The sequence below is a fragment of the Pararge aegeria genome, chromosome 2 (genome assembly GCF_905163445.1).
Source record: "Pararge aegeria chromosome 2, ilParAegt1.1, whole genome shotgun sequence".
Classification (NCBI taxonomy): domain Eukaryota; kingdom Metazoa; phylum Arthropoda; class Insecta; order Lepidoptera; family Nymphalidae; genus Pararge; species Pararge aegeria.
The window spans coordinates 5,617,261-5,638,752 of record NC_053181.1 but is presented as its reverse complement, the minus strand read 5'-3'; the positions used below and the strand labels follow the sequence as shown (position 1 = coordinate 5,638,752).

Here is a 21,492-nt window from a genome sequence, read left to right as displayed (position 1 = left end):
CAGTATCGCTAAGCCTTAAATGAGGGGTTTGCTGCTATCCGCTGAGGAGTTCTGTCCTCTATCTCCAACCACGTCCATCAGATCTACACAAAGTTTGGGCAAAATTAAACACATATTACAACCTCTATAGTTCAAAAATAATTATTTAAATCGTTTATAATTTGTCGGAGTTATGGTGTAATCGTCAAACACTTTCGTCCCCTCTCCCAAAGGAACCGAGCTTAATGTTGGGATAAAAAGTATCTTATATTACTTCTAACAACTCTAAGAATATGTGCAAAAAGTTTCTTGAGGATCGGTTAAGTGGTTTTTGTGTGAAAGCGTAACAAAAAAACTTACGTTGACATTTATAATATTAGTAGGGATATTTTATCGTCATATTAGGACTGGAATGCCACTTAGATTGTTGAAAATCAGAGCTGTGTGTTCTTTTTTACCATTAGACAGATGCCATAATTCTGCGCTGGAACCTTCTAAATTATCCTGACGCTTCTTTTATGTAGCATTGAGTTTAGCAATTCAGTTTAGTAGTAGTATCACCAGGGTAAGCGTTATTAAGTTTTTTGTTTCTATTAGACAGATACGATAATGCTGCGCTGGAACCTTCTAAATTATCCTGACGCTTATTTTATGTAGCATTGAGTTTAGCAATTCAGTTTAGTAGTAGCATCACCAGGGTAAGCGTTATTAAGTTTTTTATTTCTATTAGACAGATACCATAATGCTGCGCTGGAACCTTCTAAATTATCCTGACGCTTCTTTTATGTAGCATGTTGCAATTTAGAGTACTAGTAGCACCAGGGTAAACCTTATAAAGTTTTCTAGTATTTAATTATATATTTTATTAAAGTTATACTTCTTTTGGAAAAATGATGAGAGTAAATTATTACGATGCGCGCGCACACCGTCACAAAAAACCGACACCCTGAAGTTTGCTATAAGGTTTCACAGTGTATACTTTGAATTGTCAAAGTCTGCGGGCGCATTAAGGTGATTGAACTGATTCAATTGTACATAAATCTCAAATTTTATTGTTGGTTGCCAAATTTAATTATGTTTATTATTTCGATTTCTTTAATTACATACTTTTTTTTTGTCAAATTTAAATAAACTTTATTAACCTAACTGATATTACGTTATATTAAAACTATCAATGTATTAAAGACCTTTTTCTACAAACGTAGAATAAGGCGAAGGATGAAATTTTTGAAAAGATTTTAAATTTTCATCCCGTTACGCCAAAGGAGTAACCTCTATCGCGTGTACATAAGTACAAACACGTTTTTTTTATTTCGTGATATAAAGGACTGTAATTAAACTAAGATAGTTGACATTTGAAAATCAGTGCTGTATGCTCTTTTGTTTCTATTAGACACATAACATAACGCACTGGTACTTTTTTATACTTTATCCTGATGCTTATTTTATGTAGAGCAATTCAGTAGTTGTAGCACTAGAGTTAACTTATAGCTGAAGGTATACAAAAATATAATGAAGTACTGTTTATAAGACTTAATTGTGAACTTCTTTTTACAACTAGGTCTGATCAGGCTACCGTCACCAAAACTAACGGTGCCAACAAAACTAAAGCCAGACTTTGGTCAGTAAAATTTATTCGAGTATAATTTTGTTTGTACAGAGTTGGTTGTGTAATTACTGCACTGTAGTGTTTAATCGTTTATTGTAACCTTATCTTATTCAGTATTGCTTAATTGTTTACTTGGGTTATCAAAATTACGACATACTCTTTACGCTTTTTCAACACGTTTGTTGTCACTGTCATCGGTCGGCGAATTATATTGACAGTAATTTGAACTAGTAAAGAGTGAAAAAACAATACGTTCAGATTTTTTTAAAGAAGATTTGTTGTTTTTAAGTTTAGTGGGTACATAGTTATTTATTTATTCATGTTTTATTGTAATATTTATATACTTTACCATATTAAGACCAGAATGAAACTAAGATTGTTGCCATCAACGCTGCCTACAGCGCTGATTGTCAACGATCTTAGTGTAATTCTGGGGTTTATTTTTAACCATAAAAAAAGAATATTGCTCAAAATAGAAAAATCCTTTTATTCGTGTTTTATTAAAGGGCAGGCAGTGCTTTTGCGCGCGTATGAAGTGCACGCAGCTGTCTACAATGCTGAATACATGTGAATGATAACAATAGCGTCTGAATGACAACATTTAGTCGCCAAGTATAATCAGTACTTACTTCTGTACATATTAGTTACTATTGTCTCTTAAAAGAAATGTGGTCATCAATCCTGTAATAAAATGGGAGTTATTTTAGATATCTTGGAATTCTGGAGCTATTTGGGAATTATTGGCATGTTTTCTTTGTAAATCTAAGTGTTAGTTTCTGCTTCACCTTTTCTGGAAAAAAAACTATTTGTATTTGACATTTGTTATAAATTTGTCTATCTTGGAAAGCTCAGCACACAAACATATAAAATCCTGTATACGGACGCTACTTTTACATTTGCAAGTTTGATTTATGGTACTCGAAATCAGAAATTTTATTTCATCTTCTAGTTTACTCTTTAAATTGTTTTATGTATTGTAATTGTATTGTCTTACCGTTTGTAAGCCAGTCAGTTATAGGAGTAGCTTGAAGTACCTAATGCATTTGAAATAGGTGTCAATTCTGTTGGGCAAAAATACCTAAACCTAATTAAAAACTGAAAATGCCTTTCATTGTGTTTTTTGTCGAAAGGGTTATGATGACAATTTTTGAAAAATTTCATAACAATAAGTTGAGATATTTGCATACAATAGAGTTGGTACAATTGCATAGTTTTTATACCTGAGACCCTAGTATGTTCTTACAATTATGTGTCAATGTACGATCAATGACAAAAGTTACATATGAAGAAATTAAAAAAAAAACGTCTATAAACAGTTTAATGCTTATTCGAGGTACCGACACTGAATCAACCTCCGAGATATAATGGTAATAGCAGACTTGGGTCATATTATACATTCTTTCACGAATTTCTTTATATATTTGTGTGTATTGTCGTAGAATATTTATTTATTTATTTTACCTATCAATAGTGACGGCACCAGCACCACCCAAAACAATAAACTCCGCGCCAAACAACACTCTAGACGCAAAAGAGGAGAGCGGGACAGTAATACCCAGCGGGTCGGGGGTGGGAGCGGGTGCGGCAACAGAAGTGGAGGACAAGAAAGAGAAACACGCGGCGACGGGCGAGGGCGAGGCGCGCGCCGCCGCACCGGCCAACAGTAAAGAGAAGACCCCTATGTGCCTGGTCAACGAGCTGGCCAGGTACAATAAGGTATAACAATGATAATAATAATCTTTATATCAGGAAATTCAGTATTTGATACATATAAAAATTACAAAATTAGATAATTGTTATTTATGCAACTGCTGTTTAATAAGCGGTATTAAAACACGAATGTGGTTGCTAATAATATCCACATGAGTAGAGTGGAGTAGAGAGGTGGTATAGTTCTTACAAACAGACTGACTTAACCTTTCAGAAGTTCTTTTAAAAACTGGGCCTACTTGAAATAATGAATCCTCTATAAGAGGGGAACGGATTAAAAATGTATCTTCTCCCACAGCTTTGTCAACTCACAGAACACTGACGCACAAGTGGAAATAATATCCAAATAATATAAACGGGGGTGAACTTACTCTATTCCATGTTCGCGTGCGTGTAAAAATAGCAGGTGCTCACTGACAAGGGATATAATTGACGTTATTATGTCCCCTGACAAGGGATATCCCTATTCAGAGAACATAATTTTTTTCTCCTACCTACCTAGCCCTGCTGGAGTGCTTTAGACAATAAGCTTTACAATATTAAACGAAGTGAGAGTGAAGCCATAAGACCACACAATCCTGAATCAAGTTACTAAAAATAGAGCTCTTATTTCTCCTGTCCATTATTCACTATATATATTAACTTAAAAGAAATTAGAAGGAAGGTACTTTCTAGGAACCGCTATCAAAGTATGAAAAAATATGTGAACCAAGTTTCAATTATGTATCTACTTACTTGTGGGAACATCTAACTTTACAACTATACAAGATTGTGATAGTACAACTTAAAATATAAAAATACACTTTCATTTCAGTCTTAATTAATTATTATATATTTCTCGTTTACGCAGATTAAGCATCAATACCGCCTAACATCAGAAACGGGACCCGCTCACAAGAAAGTATTCACAGTTACACTCCGATTGGGTGACACTGAGGAATACACGGCTGAGGTAAACTTTGTATTAAGTATTCAGTATTTGTTAGTTTAAGAATATAAGTTAGCTTCACTAGATGTCTTTATTACCTCCTGCAATCTGCTTTGCCATCTCACCTGGTATTAAGTGATGATGCAGTCTCAAGATGGTAGCGGGATAACCTGTTTAACCCTAATTGGTTTTTACGCGGAACGCGTTGGCATTTCTTTGATAGCAGGATGAAATATCTTTATATTAAGTTAAAAGGTAAAGGTTCTCTGGTACCATAAGCAATAAAAAATCATACATTTAATTATAATGGAAGACTTCGTTGTATGAGCTTAATTTCCTTGCCTATCTTTACATACTTTTTTTTTTAATATACAGCGTGTCCCATAAATAATGGATCAAACTTATGCGGAAGATAAATCACCCAATTATCTAAAACCAATTTGATCAGTTTAAAAAAAAAAACCGAGGTGAGAGGTGCTGTATTATCAACATTAATAAAAAATTAAAATGTGTGAACATTTTAACTATTTTATTCGATTTTTTTTTCCGAAACAGTTAAAACATTATTTACAAAAATGGTTTTCGAAATATATTGGTAAACTAATCAGCAATATTCAACAGAAATCAGTTAAAAAAAATATTATTTATTACAGCTACTGCGTTAAAAAAACTGATTTAGAGTAGAAAAAATTTACAAACTAAAAAAAACCGTAAAACTTGGTAAACTTACGGTTTTTTTAAAACTGATCAAATTGGGTGATGTATCTTCCGCATTAGCTTGATCCATTATTTATGGGACATGCTGTTTAAGAAGGTACTTAATTACTCTGCAATTTTGGGATGACTTTGCAATTTTCATTTTTATTAATATTGAACGAAGTCTCTTAACAAAATCCATAGGTAATTGTATTTTATTCTGATTTTACTTATATACCAATTTATATTCCTGGTCATAGAAAAAATCTTTTTTGCAACTATACATAATTAGTAATTTGCTACGTAATAGTTGCATAAATAGCTGTTTAAGTTATTGAGGTTGTATTCTTTGCGGGTTTTTATTTTATTACATTTATTAATTATTCATTGAAGAGATTTCAAAGGAGGGTTGACGTCAGACAGGTAGTGAGATGAAAAAAATTCGACAAAACCAAAACAACAATTATTGAACTTAAACTTTAGACTTGTTAGTAGATATGTTCTGCTGACCCCATATAACCTGTGATAGAGACAGAAGAGAGACTGGTATATTAATACAGAGCTTAATTCCGTGCAGGGGTCGTCGATAAAGCGCGCACAGCACGCGGCTGCGAGTGCGGCGCTGGGAGGGACGAGATTCCCTCCCCCGCCGCCCCGCGCGCTGCCCTCACACGCGCACCACGCCTCGCACCACCGACACGCAGGTGCGTACACAACGTCCGATGCCTAACACTGCGTAAAAATTCTGAAGTTTCCCCAAGTTTATTAATAGGGGGGTAAGCGTCTTCATATCATATTAAACAGTAGACTTACCAGAGATCGACTTCGAAAAGTACAGAAGTCATCTGGGGGGCCAAGTATTTGTTCTTACGAATGCATAAGGTTGAAAACCCATTTATTACTACAAGTTTAGAATGATACTATTATTATATGATATTATAATTACTTCTATGAGATTATAATTGATGAATTCCTTAATGACAAGGTTGCTTGGAAGCATACCACACCGCTTTTATCTCTAGCAAGAGAGAATATTTACTGTAAAAATAATGATGTTGAAAAGAGCAAATGCTGAGTTTCTTGCCGAATTCTTCTCGGTGCAATCTACCGAACCGGTGGTAATCACTACACACAGCCTGAATATTCGTTTATTATTATTCATAATCTGCCTTTTAACATTCCAATGCTGGGCACAGGCCTCGTTTCATTCGTTTAAATATCGTTTCTTATAAAAAAAAGAGAGTTACAAAACAATGAAAGTAGCAGTAGAGCTTTTCATGAAAAAAAAATACTTGGACGCCGGTGTCCATGCGGCCATCTGCTTGGTCCGTGGATTATTACTACATAAAAAGAATTTGGCTCTGAGACACTGTGAGAAAAAATTGTGTTTGTGTTAGTGTACACACTTAGAAGTGTAACTTCTCTATGACATCACTATTTCAAATTTTATTATTTAACGGAAAATTGTGACTTCGAAAAGAAGGATGGCGCGTAACAGAAAATCGTTACATTGCTATAAAATAAAGAAGTTTCACTTCTAAAATATTGTTTTTATTTCTTAGCGAGTATATGCTTTTCAGTGGCGTGCATAGGGTTTTCGGTCAGGGTATGCATAAAAAAAAAATAGGTACTGAACATGCTATTTTGATGTTACTGTATAATTTTATTTGTGAGTAGGTACCTAACCTAACATTGTTTGTGATACCCATGTAGATCTTCTCATCATCTCATATTTCCAGTAGGTATAGTAAGCTCTGAGACGACCGACTAGCGAGTTTTTAAAATTGTCTGCCATTGCGGCAATTACATTAAATAATGTTTTTTAGTGTAAACAATAAACAAACATAGGTATTATTATAAATAAATAATGAAACAAAACATTGATCACTGCTATTCGCCTGTTTCTGTAAGTCAGTCAGAGCTCTTTTTACGTGCCGCTCCTTGTAGGTGCATTCCTTCCTTTACGAATAATCTCAATTAAACGTTAGTTAAGAATTAGATCTAAACTTACCTACATTTTCCAAGCACACTGAACCATCAGATCACACGCCGAATATAAGAACTTTCTTACACTAAGAATATTCCTCACAATCATTTACAAACAGTACACTGTCACAAAGGTTAGTGTTAACAATAATAATTGTAACTATTTACAAACAACCGTACAGCAAACGAAAAAAATAGTAATTAATTCTAATTCGGTGAATATAAGTTGTTATGACAGAAGGTAAAAGGTAAACAATAATGGCGCTGAGCGATCGCCAGCGATAATGAGAATATCATAGTCAAAATATGTCCGTAATATTTTCTTAGTACACAAATGCTATTAAACCTGGTACCTATACGTTAATAATTTATTTAACATAATTCGGCAACTTTTAATTTGGTTATTTTAATATACTTTTTGAACAAATTAGGTACTTATAAATTTCTAAAGACCTTGAATGTAATAAAATACATTGATAAATTTTTTAACTACAAAAAAGAATTATTGCCGTTTAAAACAATAACCAACAAAGCAAATTACTTGTGCTTATAAAAAAACAAAGCATACATTTGGATTTCAAATTTCCGTAAGCAGTGCTTTTAAGATTTGCACACAAGCGAAACCCCTATACTGGAAACCTGGAAAACTCGCACACATAGAAAGAGCCAAATATTGTGTAAGCACGCACGCGATTATATCACTACACACCAGAACTTCCTTGTGTGCTGGTGCACACAAGTAACGACAGATGCATTCAATCGCCGTGCTTCTATGGAGACTGCGGCGGCGCGGCGCATTAATTCGAGCGACGAATAAATGATTTGCCCGGCAATTGATACTTTCGAATCGTGAAAACCCCAGCTAATTTTATGAGATTTAAATTATATTTAAAGCGTTACTTTTTATTTAGGGATACTGTTTACAACTCAAAATTAAAATATAGTCGAAATATTATGCAGTTTGTCTATTTTAGTTCTAAACCATGACACAGGACTTGTCCATTGATTTACATAGAAGTGCGGCCGGTTTTAACTAGATGGCGCTTTTATTATAGTTATCTATTAATTGTTTAATTTTTTTTTTATCTTTAAATTTTAAATCGTCCTTATGGTCTGAGAGGCCCTGAGGTCAGGGTATGCACTGCTTATTTGCATCTATGAGATGCACGCCACTGATGCTTTTCGCAGGCACCTATGAAGCGTTCATATATATTTGTTAATATATTTGGTCTATTTGTTCCAGGTGCTGTAATGCCAACAGTAGAACTCAACGCGTTGGCGATGAAGCTGTGCCAACCTGCTATATACACGTCTGTGCCAGCAGTTCCGAGACCCCGTCCACGACTACCTTACCGTCTGCCCGCGCCCTTCGTGCCGCCGTACCCACACGCAACGCAGGGCCACACGCCAAGGGTTTTGGACCCGGGCTCATTACTATACAGGTGAGCTAACGTACCCTTACCCCTTACTTTTAAACGTGGCATAACAAACAATTTACTGTCACATTTCACCTGACGAAAGTAACGTTCAAATGCCAGAGAAAACGACGACCTCCATGGCGCAGTGGTGAGCACTGAGAGGAGGTCCCAATGTCGATCCCCGGAAGGGCAATTGAGAATTTATATTTTAGACTGCAGCATCATGTAAAACTAGGTGAAATTGCTGCCAAAAACTAACTTGTAGTAGGGAAAATACTGCGCAATAATTCTGATGTTACGCCACGTTTATTTAAAAGGGGGACAGAATCTTCATCCTCAGTCTCATTCACATCCCGTTGCTAGGCGCAGGTCTCTTTTCCCATAAAAGAGAGAATGGCACAACACAGAAAGTAGAGGTACAGAGTTTTGTGACACAGGTCATCCAGAAGAAGCTACCGCCTTGCCCTATATCTGCCATCAGGCAAAATTGCTGTGTTCCAGTCTGAATGGTTACCAAGTAACCAATGTAATTACCGTTACTTGAGGCTTAATGCCACGGTTTTCCACTTTAATGTCAGTTGGACCATTTGTTTGGTCCATCAACTCTAGTATTGCTATAAAAAAGTGTGCCTTATAAAGGTTGATTGTAATTATTGTTTTTGTTGGTTGGTTGTTGCCTATTTGGTTGATGCAAGGTGGCACTTTTGGCAAGGATGATGTTTGGCGATGGTTTTCCACCATCCATTTTATTATAACTATAAAAAAGTGTGCCTCATAAAAGTATGCCTAATTTAATTTATGTCATGTAACGTTCTGAACTGCTGTTGTTTTAGAGTGCGCCTGAGTGTAGGCGGTCGGTCGTGGGTCGGCGAGGGTGCGACTCCGCAGGGCGCGCGACACGACGCGGCGGCGCGCGCCCTACAGGACATGCGACCCTCCAGCGGCAACGAAAGTGATAATGGTATTTATCACCTTGCACGATTTTTTTATGACCTTACTCCATTTTTTATGACCTGACTGATGTTAACAATCCTTTCGTTACTTTTTAGCGTAAAGTATGATTTAAAATCCAATACGCACTGGACAAGGGTGGTGGATTACGGTCTAAACCCTTCTCATTGTTGGATCAGACCCGTGCCCTGTAGTGGGCCGTTGATGGATGGATATAATTATGATGATGACTAAAAAAAAAAAAAAAAAATATGTGCAATAAAATAAACTGAAACAAACAAAATAGAATGATATTTTCTCTATGTAGGTGTGTTTTTATTATTTACTTAACAATTTGAATATAAAAATCAAAGTAACAAAAAGATTGATTCATTAAAAAAATCGGTTACAATTCGTTTCATACATCACATCACGTTTAAATCAATTTCATAATAATAGATTTTAAAAAGTATAATTTGTTTATAAAACAATATTATGATTATTATCTCGAGCCAAGTTTAGCTGAACTTGGCTCACTCACACAATATCACAAATGTTTGGTGGAATCTCTAATGAGAAATGACTTCATAAGTAGGTAAATGAGGTGTTTTTGCCATTGCTAAATATAATCTTATTACTTAAGCATAAAGTTGATAACCGCGCGTGACTATGTAAGGTTACAACAACGGGATTGTTGGAACGTACTTCAAGCATTTTTAGGTTTCTAACGTTAAAGGTTAAGTGTACTTACGGAGTACCAATCAACCGTAATTTTTGATTCAACATATTTCATACATAACATATACATTTATTGATATTCCCATACTATCGCTCTTACCTACAAACCGTATACTAATTTTCTCCCTACATCTAGTATACTAATTTATCTTTAACCTAATGCATAAGTTTTAAATATGTATAATTTACCTCTTAAGTATAGTTTATCTCTTGATATACTTATCAAGAGATAAACTATACTATATTATTTTGTAGTTATCATTAACTACAGTAGTCACATTTACCAACAGACTCGGGATCGGACCTACTAAATTCAGAAGTCAAATCGCCGGTGTCGTTGGTGCACGAGTTAGCGCTGAAACGAAATCTTAGTGTGCAGTTCACAGTCAAATCCGAGCGAGGACCACCGCACATGAGGGTAAGTTTCGCTTTTATTTTCCAATCTGATAGCAGACATGTCTGGTAAGGGGTTCCGGCTCACCGTCAAAGACGTGCCGCCAAGCGCTTTAGCGATCTGGTACGATGCTGCGTAATAATTGATTAGGGTTATGTTTTGTCATAGCCCGCATAACAGGTTAGCCCGCTACCATCCTAGATAGACTACATCATTAATTACTAACATGTGAGATTGTAGTCAAGGGCTAACTTAGAATAAAAGGAAAATAAAAGACATACCGTTGATAGTCCGATAATAATTATGTGTGCTGGCGTTGTGGCGCACACCACACAGAATTCTATTCATATCGGCTACACACCAGACACACATGAATATTGTATCTATTTATGTCTAATTGATATTCATTGTATAGGTATATAATTACGAGTATGTATATATAATATTGTGTTTAAGTTTAATATAATATATATATTATAGTATATGTTTATTTTAATGCACCACAAACCCCTTTTTGATCTGCGTTTTACGCCATTGGTCTCTTGGAAGAGATCGCTATAAGGCGGCCAAATTGTATACTTTGTATAAAAAATTTACTTACAATTTTTTCTTTATTTTTATGTGATGTACAATAAAAGAGTATTCATTCATTTATTCACCACACATGACCAATGGAATATGTCCGAAACGAAGTAAATAGACTAATTCCGGGCTCACTACAATGTTGATTTGCGGCAAAACATTGTTACAGAAACCCAGTATTGGCAACAAAATGTTTTTTTAAATGCTTACACCTATTTGTTGTCCGACTGTCGGGATTACAGCAAATAAATTAGGAAAATATTCAATGTATGTAAAGGCTGCGTTTGGCAGAGTCGCATGGTCAAATCCTGTCGTTTTCAAAAATTATTTCTAGGCATTTCAATTTTCGAACTTTAATATGATCCTCCAAGTGTAGGTAAAAACACTTATTATAAAAAGTATATTATAAATTTTACGCAAAGTTACGCCTGCTTCTATTCCAATTAACATGTCATCTATACGGTCAGGTATTCATAACAGCGTGCACGGTGGGCGATATGGAGACAGAGGGCGAGGGCAATGGCAAGAAAGTGTCCAAACGTCGCGCGGCGGAGCGTATGTTAGAAGAGATGCGGCGGCGCTGGCCGCCCGCATTGTTACGTGCGCGCCCGCCCGCCGACCGGCGACGCCACGCGCCCACTAAGAAGAAGCCTAGGAACCTCATCAAGGTTGGTTTCCGCCCACTGACCTCCATTATTAACACTAGACTGGCAGTCGCTATACAAATAACAGCTTAAATTTAGCATCATCATAATATCAATCCATTGCTGGCCCACTACAGGGCGCGGGTCTCCTCCCACAATGAGAAGGCCCCGCCCAGTGCGGATTGGTGGATTCCACACGCCTTTGCGAACATTATGGAGAACTCTCAGGCATGTAGGTTACCTCACGATATTTTCCTTCACCGTTGAAGCAAGTGATCTTTTAATTGCTTGAAACGTAAAGAAATACATGAACATCAGAGTAAAATGGATCTCATACTTACCGATTTAAAGCTCAAATTTAATAAATGGTGAATGTAACGGAGAATGGGCAGCGAGGAGGAGCAGCGTCATTCGTTGGTGATTATGGGCAAACCCACCCGTTGCGATTAGTCAAACAGTAACGTGGCTATTGATAAATAAATTTCGAATAACACTATTCTGTACGCTTAGTTTATAAGACTTGGAAGCTTGCAATCGCGGCAGTGATCTGTCGTTACCGCACGGCATCATGAAAATTTATACGATGTTAATGATTTTTAGGAGGGCGGGGCGGGCACGGGTTCGGGCAGCGAGGGCAACGGATCGTGTACAGGAGGAGTCATGGGTTTAAATGTAGCTAACGGCACGAGCGGCGGCGCTGACAACCCTATATCGCGGCTGGCCGTCGCCCGGCACGCGGCCCGCGCTCGCTCGCCGCAGTACCGCGTGCTGGAGGAGAGGGGCGCCGCGAGACGGCGCGAGTTCTTAGTTCAATGTGAGGCGCCCCCGCACTGCGCTACAGGACTGGGGCCCAATAAGAAGGCGGCCAAGCGACGCGCTGCGCACAGTGAGTACATCAGCCTATTAGTGTCCCACTGGATGAGTCTGCACCATCACTATTGGAATTATACTTTTTTTTTTTTTTTTACAAGTTAGTCCTTGACTGCATTCTCAACTGGTGGCAAGTGATGATGCAATCTAAGATTGTAGCGGATTAACCTGTTAGAGAGTGTCGTAGTCATACCCCATCGGTTTCTACGCGATATCGCATCTAATCGCTTAGCGGCACGTCTTTGTAAGTAACTAGGGTGGTAACTAGTCACAGTTACCACCCTAGTTACTTCTACGAAGCCTCTCACCAGACCAGAACATAGAAAATTCAGTAATTATAAATACCCAATTTGCCCCTGCCGGTAAAAGAACCCGGGACCTCCTACTTAAATTCACAGCGCTCACCGTTGGCGCCAGCGAGGTCGTTATACGTGCACGCTGTCTAAATGACCCGAGCCGGCAACAAGTCTCAATCGGATCGCTATGCATGCATGCGTAATAGTGCCATATAAATATCTCACCTTTATAATTGGTCGCACCCAAAATTGTACACTGATGATTTATTTCTTGCATCTCAAATATAATAAATACAAAATTTTTTTACACGCTGGAATAGTTTATACTCATGTACTACTGTAAATATAAAGCCGCAAAGCCATGTCTGGTCGGTTCTGTGCCAGTGCCTAGGAGTGAGATAGGATAGAGTTATTAGGGCTTCCACATTACTCCATTTTTTCATTGTATTATGTATACAAACTTATAATTACTTTAAAGGTACGATTAGAGATATGGTAACTCCCGTATCCCTGGAAAATTGAGTACTTTACTTGTTCACAATGTATTGTATAAGAGGTTATATTAAACACTTAATAAATGCTCTGTATGAGAATAGCTATAAATCATTTCCGCAGCTCGCTATCTTTCGACGCGTGGCTCACCTTTCTTTTATATCTGTAGCGCGAATTTCACGTGTAATGGGCGTTTCCAATATTTGACAATACATTTTGATTTAGATGTCTTGCTGGCGATGGAGTTGGGCACCAATTCGAGCGATCAGACAACGTTAAGTAACAACGCTGACGTTATCAACAACGGAACGGGAGATGCCAACAAGACCAACAACATTGATGTTAAACGAAAGGTAATTTTATCAGACTGTTTTTAAAAAAACGAGTAGTTTTTTGGTTAATCTGTAACTCGTAAATGAAAGCCGTAAAATACTTCACAGGCTTCAAAGGTACATTATGTACTTTCTCTGAGGCTTAACTGGGAAACCGAAAACCTAATAGTTATTGAGTAAACCACTGGCATAACTTTTACTGAAGCATATCAGATACAGCCCTAATATCACATGCAAAATTAATATCATGTGACTCCTATCACTTTACTGGGTACGCGGTCGCGTAGAGTAGGTACTATGCGTGTGTCGGTCTTTTATTTTCAATTGGATTGCCATAAGTAAACACTTAAAATGTCTTGAAAGCGTTTGTATGAAAAAATAAATATACTTCTTTTGATTTCATATTTTTACAGGGTGATTCCTTATGAAATAATGCATCCTTCAACATTATTTCGTAATTCGATTACACTTTGTATGTAATAGGCAAAACCACCCAGATCTACAAAACACGCTCTCAATGCACAGATGTCAAGGATTTTATAAAAATAACACAATTTATTTATTTTCAGGAAAACGAGGCAAATTCTGGTTTAGCCAATAGCGATGTCCGACAACCGGTCCCTGGCGTTCTTATGATGGACTATCATCAACGTACCGGACAACCCTCTCAACCTAATGGTCAGGCAATATTTTATAAAAAAAAATTACCTTATCCTTCATGCAATTCTAGCTTAAAAGTACAATATATGGTCAACAATTGCTTTTATAAATCCCGTCAGAATTCAGATCTATCATAATTGCTCTTTTTTACTATTATAGAGACATTTATCATGTGATATTTGTATAAAATTATAAGTGGGCTGTCTATCGTATCTCCTAAAAACTATGCTCATTTGACATGCACGGTTTTGTTAGGAAGCGGTTATAACCCAATGGGTATGAGCTCAACTTCACTTTCAGTGGGTTAAGTTCGAATCCCAGCATGTGACTAACTTTTCTAAATTATGTGCGTTTTAAGTAATTAAAATATCACTTGCTTCAACGGTGAAGGAAAACATCGTGAGAAAACCTGCATGCCTGAGAGTTTTTCATAATACAAATAATCACAAAGGTGTGTGGAGTCCATCAATGCGCACTGGGCCAGCGTAGTGGACTACGGCTTTAACCCCTGATGTTGGTATTTTAGCTAAGACGATTTAAAATAGTATTTAGGTTTGGAGACACATGTTTAAAACTTCTGTTTCACTACTACGTTTTGGGATATCGTGTACAATAAAAGTGTATGCATTCATTAATTCATACGTTCTAGGAGTGAGCGAGACGAGTGCTACGGGTGGCGTGACGCCATCTGTGGGCGCCTTGGGTGTGAGCGGCACTGCTGCCGCGGGCCCCGGTACGCTCTCGCCTGGCGCCAAGGACCAACTTATGTACCTGTCGCAACTGCTGGGCTTTACTGTTCAGTTCTCCGATTTCCCTAAGGTAAAGATTGAATACTTTAAAACAAATAAAAGATAACCCATGTTATGTACGAACCATCCAAACCATCAAAGACTAAATAAGTACTTTTATTTAGTCATTTAAGTTAGTTAACTCTAACTCGAGTATTCTCGAAAATGTATGAGGGACAACTAAATCCTTCATGTTGCAGAAACTCGCTGTGGACCGTGTCTAAATATAAATTGGTAAAATTCATGGTGTCTATATTTATGGTATATATACCGCTGGAGTTTTGGCATACAAAACACAGAATACACATAAATAGTTACAACATTCAAGTAATTTACTAAAGTATATGCAAATCTTAAAATGTATGTATGTAGAATGAACCTTGATTCTTGAAAATTCATATCGGTTGATCGGTTACAATTTCGGTATAAATACCCACGAATCGGTTGCTTCTAGACCACTGCTATGGTCTGCATCAATCGGTCTAGCAACTTAATACCGGTAGACATCGATGTACTAACTGTCTTGTGTTGTCTGGCAGCGCAACCACGGCGAGTACCTGTCGCTGGTGTCTCTGTCTACGGAGCCGCCGGTCATGTGCCACGGCGGCGGTGCGTCCACCGCGCACTCGCACGAGCAGAGTGCACGCGCGGCATTGCGCGCACTGGCACTCATGGGTCTCGAGGCGCCCGCCATCGGGTACGGATCAATATTCTGTTTTTTCCCACTACAAGTTAGCCCCTGACTGTGATTTCACCTGGTAGTAAATGATGATGTCTGTTAGGGAATCATCATCATCATCATCATCATGTTCATCATGTTCATCGTCATCATTATTATCATATAACTGCCCCCACCACAGGGCACGGTTTCACAATGACAAGGGGTTAAGGAAGTAATCCACCATGCTGGGCCAGTGCGGATTGGTGAATTCCGCATGCCTCTGAGAACATTATGGAGAACTCTCAGGCATGCAAGTCGAAGCCCTAGGCTATCAATCACCGCTTCATTGCAAGGAATTATTTATTAAAACCTTTTGACACCTTACTATAATTTATATTTCGATTTTTTATTATTAATCTTAGGTATGTTCCCATCGGCTTAGTGCAAGTGGTTTGATTCACTACTGAGCCAGAATATCACTATCAAATTAAATGTGACAACATATTTTGTAAAGTGTCATTAGCAACTGTCATTTTACTCCAGTTAATTCAAATCAGAATATAGTTATAAACGGTATGTAACCCTCGCACTAGACAATCTGATTCCATGGGTTGGTTTATTCATTTAAACACAACTGAGTGCATAGTGTAACATTTTCTTAGATCACTTGGCAGTGAATACAACTGGGGGAGACAATTTTTGTCTCCTGCCGTTGAAGAGAAATCCTGCACGATAATCTCTTTCCTGTATGTATAGTTCCCCATTTTAAACTAGATTTATATAGTTGTAAGTTGCCTTATGTAGTTATTCATTTATGACTTGAAATAAAATCGGCACAGACTTTCAAATGAACTGCGGCAATCAAGGCTAGGGTTTTGAATCCCGTCGGTTGTAAAAAATATCGACGGGGCACGTGTCAGTATTTAAAAAATGATAAAATGTTTGGTGTACAAGTAATGTGTATTTTAATTGTGTTGCAGAAACAAGCAGAGCCCTGGGCCAGGCAAGCCCGGTGCGATTAGTACCGGCAGCGGGGACTAAGCCTTCCCTCACACCCCCACCCCTGCAGTAGCGGTTACCCCCCCTCGCAATATTAAACACGTGTGAATATCTCACGGCGCGAAATAAATCCATCGAAACGTCTTCTATACTTGACTGCTATAGTTTGTTGCACAGCTAATGGGTACAGAGTCATGCCAGATAGAATAATGGCAAAAAAGTATGAATACTGATTAATTAAATCATAAAACATTTATATGTGACATATTTGTTTAAGACTTATACAGTTTTGTCTATTACAAGATGCTTTATATGTTATAGTATATTTATTGCTTGATTGATAAGTTGTGTTCGGTGACCTTATTTAATAAATCTATACGATGGCTTTCGCTAGACCATTCTTCAGATGGTCCGGGCCGACAAAACTAACTTTAAATGTTGTCTATAATAAATAATAGATGATGCATTAATCATTGAATAATTCAACGATATTATTTTATTGCGAAGTTAATGATATTTATTTTTTTGTATTCTTATTCGATAGGGTTCTGCCCAAAAATAACTTCTTTCTTAACACATCCCAATCTAGTGGATGGATCTAATTAGTAAATTACGCCCTATGTAATCTCCATTGTACCCATCAGCTGTGAAACAATCCATAATTTTATTTCGTACTTACCGCAAGCTATGACATATTCACAATGACATTTAGTTGATCTCGGGTCATGCAACAAGTTTAGTTTCTTTTGTTTTTTTTTTTTAATATATTCCTATTGTTTTAGAAATACAAATATGTATATTTTTTTTGTTATAGTTCGCGATCTGTAGTGTATTTTATATTGAACACGAAACGACTCCTGACGATAAATTTACACAAATTTACAACCTAGGTGCGAAGTATTTATTATAAAAAAAAAAGTAAGCTGCGACTATTTTAAGAAAGTAATATATAAGTCATACGTAGGATTAATTAAGTAAATTACACGCCAGAAATACAGCTATCTCGTTATTTATTTAGCTAGTGATCGCGTAGAAAAGTATCGGTAAATTATGTAGAACCGTTATGTTATAACGTAACGTAACATGAGGCTGTGAAGCCAAACCAAAACGGTCAATATCGATGCGGCGACTGCCGGCGCTTATGACGTCATAAGTAACGATATGAAATATTTTAGCGTAGGATCGCACTAGGGACATGTTGCACGACAAAATGGGATAAAAATAGCTCAGCTACACACACTGCTAATTGCTTATTCTATTATTGCTATAATTGCTAGTTCGCGTTTATTTTTATTTAAAACATATTAAATTGCATTTTTTATAGAAATGCATTTAAAATAACAAATATTACATGCAAAAGATAACTAAAAGACGTCAGACATGTAGGAATCGTCCACTCGTTATTGCAATTTTTTGGCAAGTTTGACAATTCTTGCATGAAGAAGTGGCGAATTTTGCGTCACACAAATTTATTACGCGCTCAGTAGCTATGATTTCTAAATCAAAACAAAAACTATTTCTTTAAAGAGCAAAGATTAAATTTTATCTAAATAATAGTGTAGTATCGTCGTTTTTTAAGATATGCATGCTCGCGACCTAAAGTTTCGAGTATGAAATATTATGTGAAGTAAATTGGACCTCAAAGTTCCTCTTTTAGAAGTCTTACATTATTAGCTAATAAAGAGCACTGGCTGGAGAAGTTTGGACCATCTTAATCTTTTAGTGAAGGTAATTTAGGTCCATTTTTCTCTGATTACTTAGATTTTCGGTAACGATCTCTGCGTGCATGTATATTGCGTACAAAAGATGACAGTAGACCTAGACAAAAATAACATTAAGGACTGCAGGATTAGAAATAATAATAATAATAGTATAGTAATAAAATGTCATTTTTATAAAAATTAGTATTTCCTCTTATAGAAAATGTTTTTGTGTACTACCGATATCGAATTAGAATTGGTTTGAGAAACGGATAGAATAAGACAATAATTGTCCTGAGACCACGAACGGTAATAAGGGCACTGTAGCCAGAGGGGAAGTCGTGAAACAAAAAGTCCCTGGTGTGACGAAGCTCTATAAGAGTGGCGGTTATATATGATTATTTGTAAGCTCATAGAGATAGAGTAACGTATAGCGATAGTTAGTTTCCGCGCGCCGGGGGTCGCCCGCGAGTCCGAAGTTGCATCATGCGGCCATGGTGACATCTTAGGTAAGTAGTGACTATAGTTCGTTTCAAATAGCTTGTCCCTTTTCACACATTATTATAGTAACGTACGTATACAACATACATTTAAATCCTATACATAATAATAATATCGATAATTTCACAAATGGAATATGACTCATGAAACATTGTTTTGAATATTTGGCTAATTAATAACTTGGATAAAAAATTGGCTATCGAAATGTTAATACGTAATTTTCGAAAACGACAAGTCGATTGGATTTATATCTTCCTAAATATTAGTCACATAATTTTTTAATTGGTTTAGCGTCCAATTTTGCCCATACAAAATTCGGGTTGTATGGTTTGTCCTGATTTTGCTTAACTTAGCGCAGTAATACATTCAAAATACCGCGAACAGTTAGTTTGGAGTTTTACTATTTAGCGCAGGGTTGTGGCGAACGCGACATTCTTTGCAACGACGATTAATGTTTAATGTTCTTTATACTTACTTTTAATACTTCGTGATCGCCTCTTCGCAAGCGCTAAAAAATAGTTTGTGTCTCTTTCATTGCACGTTAAATTTGCAAAGTGCTGGTTTGGCACACATGAAAGCCAAAGGGAGAAAAAAAATAGTACGTTAACTCTGTTAATAAGTTTATAGTGGTATGCTATAGACACGTCAAAAGGGAACAGCTATGTGAAATGAACGGATAGTGATCGCCTCAGCCCTCGGCCTGCAGTGCGCACGCGCCCGCCTCGCTGCGACGCGACCTTCGGGGGATGTGGCGATTAACGTGTGGCCTCGATTTTTAACATGTATTACTTAGATTAGATGTATGTTCAAGAGTTTTCCCTGACCCTAAACTATGAAATGTGGAATTTTAGTAAATAAGTCAGGCACATTTGAGTATTTCCGTTACGTGTTCGTTGAGGGGTATCCATAACCAGCTGTGGACTAGCCGTTATACATCCCAATATCATCTATAAATTCAGTATCAAATACATATTATCATTATTTTGACTTCTAGATTATCCATTCTATCGAACTTCGAGTTCTTTTTGACATGGACTAAATCCAGGCGGAACCAAACTGCGTTATTGTGCTCTATTCTTTATGCGGCTTATTTGTCTGCATTCGGTGAAGTGTGTCGGTTTTTTGACACATATCAAAGGAGACAAATACGCTTAATACGCGCTTAGACATCCCACATTTCGGCCTCTCGTTTGATCAATTGCATTGATAAAATATAAGTTGCCAAACATCTTGAGCAGCAAAATTTCTATCTACTCTGCGTTGCGGGTGCAACGGCAGAGTATCGTATCGTGCGCGTGATTGGTAGATTCGTCGAGTTTTGTAGACTGCTCATACTTCGATCACTCACATGATCACTTGCAGCATGCTGGCTTGTAGTACGGTCATGATTGGCAAACATCACTTATTTGGCATATACGGCATACCGGCACAAAATGATGACATGAATGTTTGCTGTTCGCACACATAACATATATTATTGCGAATACCGCGTAGTCGCATAACAGCGCATATTACTGCAGCGTGGTTCCACCATTTAGAGAAGCGCAGTAGTCGCGAAGAGAAGACACTGCACACGCGGTCTATGTGTAAATGTTCACTGATTAATTACCCGCGTTTGGATAAAAACTTTTAGAACACGTTAACGGTAATACGGATTTTCATCTCGATAGTACGGTACTAGTAGAAGTAGTTTTGTATTCCTAATGTGTTTAGGATAAGGTTGCTTGTTATTTTAGTATCATAATATAATATCATTATGTGTAGCCATTTAATATATACAACTAGTTTGACGACTAATTATAGGAGAAAGCGTTTGTATATGTGTAAGAAATCAGAATACAATTGATCGGAAACATTATTTTTATTTTTAGTTCAATAATTTAGTTTTATTTTTGTTTAATTATAATGTGCTTCGTGGGACCCGACGCCCGATCAGTTGTATGTTGTACGCAAATGATTGTACATTTCATTGTATTGGGTCTGTTTTTATTACTTTAGTGGTAATAGTTTTTCTTGCAAGTCAAATCGATTGCCCTTGCTCTTATGTAAATTCACGCTTAAAATGTGTCTCTAAATAGTCGACCACGGCTCTATACATTTAGTTATTACTAAAGACCATTTTAAATCGAGGCCATTGGTAGATATTTCTTCATGTCGAATGTTGCACAAGTAACAACGCATAAAGAAATGAAAATATTGTTATTGGATTTAAAACGCCATAACGGCATAAGGAAGTGTTTATTTATTTTGTTTAAGCAACTAATATTTTATATTATTATATTGGGCGGAGCAAGTCCCAACACAAACTTCATGCTGTTAGCATTGTATAACAATAAAAATAATAAAATATTACAACTTGTTTTACTTCTAGATCCTCTCTTCTTTCGTGACAATTCTCTCGATGCCAATGCAGAATATTTAAAATGCCTGTAGTGGAGTATAGCGAGTTTCAAGGGCAATGTTTTTCTAGACTAGTGTGTAATATCTTCTTATTATGTCTTCTTATTTGTGTGGTATATATCTTTTAATTTGCATGGCGACAAATAGTATTGTTTGTTGCACTATATCTCCATTAGTTA

General features: G+C 36.9%; 1 protein-coding gene across 4 annotated transcripts in view; it reads left to right on the top strand.

Annotated features, from left to right (window-relative positions):
- Positions 1 to 21,283, top strand: part of LOC120635231 (double-stranded RNA-binding protein Staufen homolog 2) — a 32,266-nt gene extending 10,983 nt beyond the window's left edge. For all 4 annotated transcript variants that reach the window (XM_039906196.1, XM_039906212.1, XM_039906204.1 and 1 more), the window contains 13 exons: positions 3,060 to 3,304; positions 4,149 to 4,250; positions 5,500 to 5,626; positions 8,152 to 8,350; positions 9,160 to 9,287; positions 10,285 to 10,412; positions 11,438 to 11,638; positions 12,215 to 12,500; positions 13,498 to 13,625; positions 14,174 to 14,282; positions 14,914 to 15,083; positions 15,592 to 15,749; positions 16,694 to 21,283. In XM_039906196.1, the coding sequence (XP_039762130.1) occupies positions 3,060 to 3,304; positions 4,149 to 4,250; positions 5,500 to 5,626; positions 8,152 to 8,350; positions 9,160 to 9,287; positions 10,285 to 10,412; positions 11,438 to 11,638; positions 12,215 to 12,500; positions 13,498 to 13,625; positions 14,174 to 14,282; positions 14,914 to 15,083; positions 15,592 to 15,749; positions 16,694 to 16,754 (2,042 nt within the window). In that variant the 3' untranslated portion in view covers positions 16,755 to 21,283. The remainder of the gene's footprint in view (positions 1 to 3,059; positions 3,305 to 4,148; positions 4,251 to 5,499; positions 5,627 to 8,151; positions 8,351 to 9,159; positions 9,288 to 10,284; positions 10,413 to 11,437; positions 11,639 to 12,214; positions 12,501 to 13,497; positions 13,626 to 14,173; positions 14,283 to 14,913; positions 15,084 to 15,591; positions 15,750 to 16,693) is intronic.
- The last annotated feature ends 209 nt before the right edge of the window (positions 21,284 to 21,492 follow it).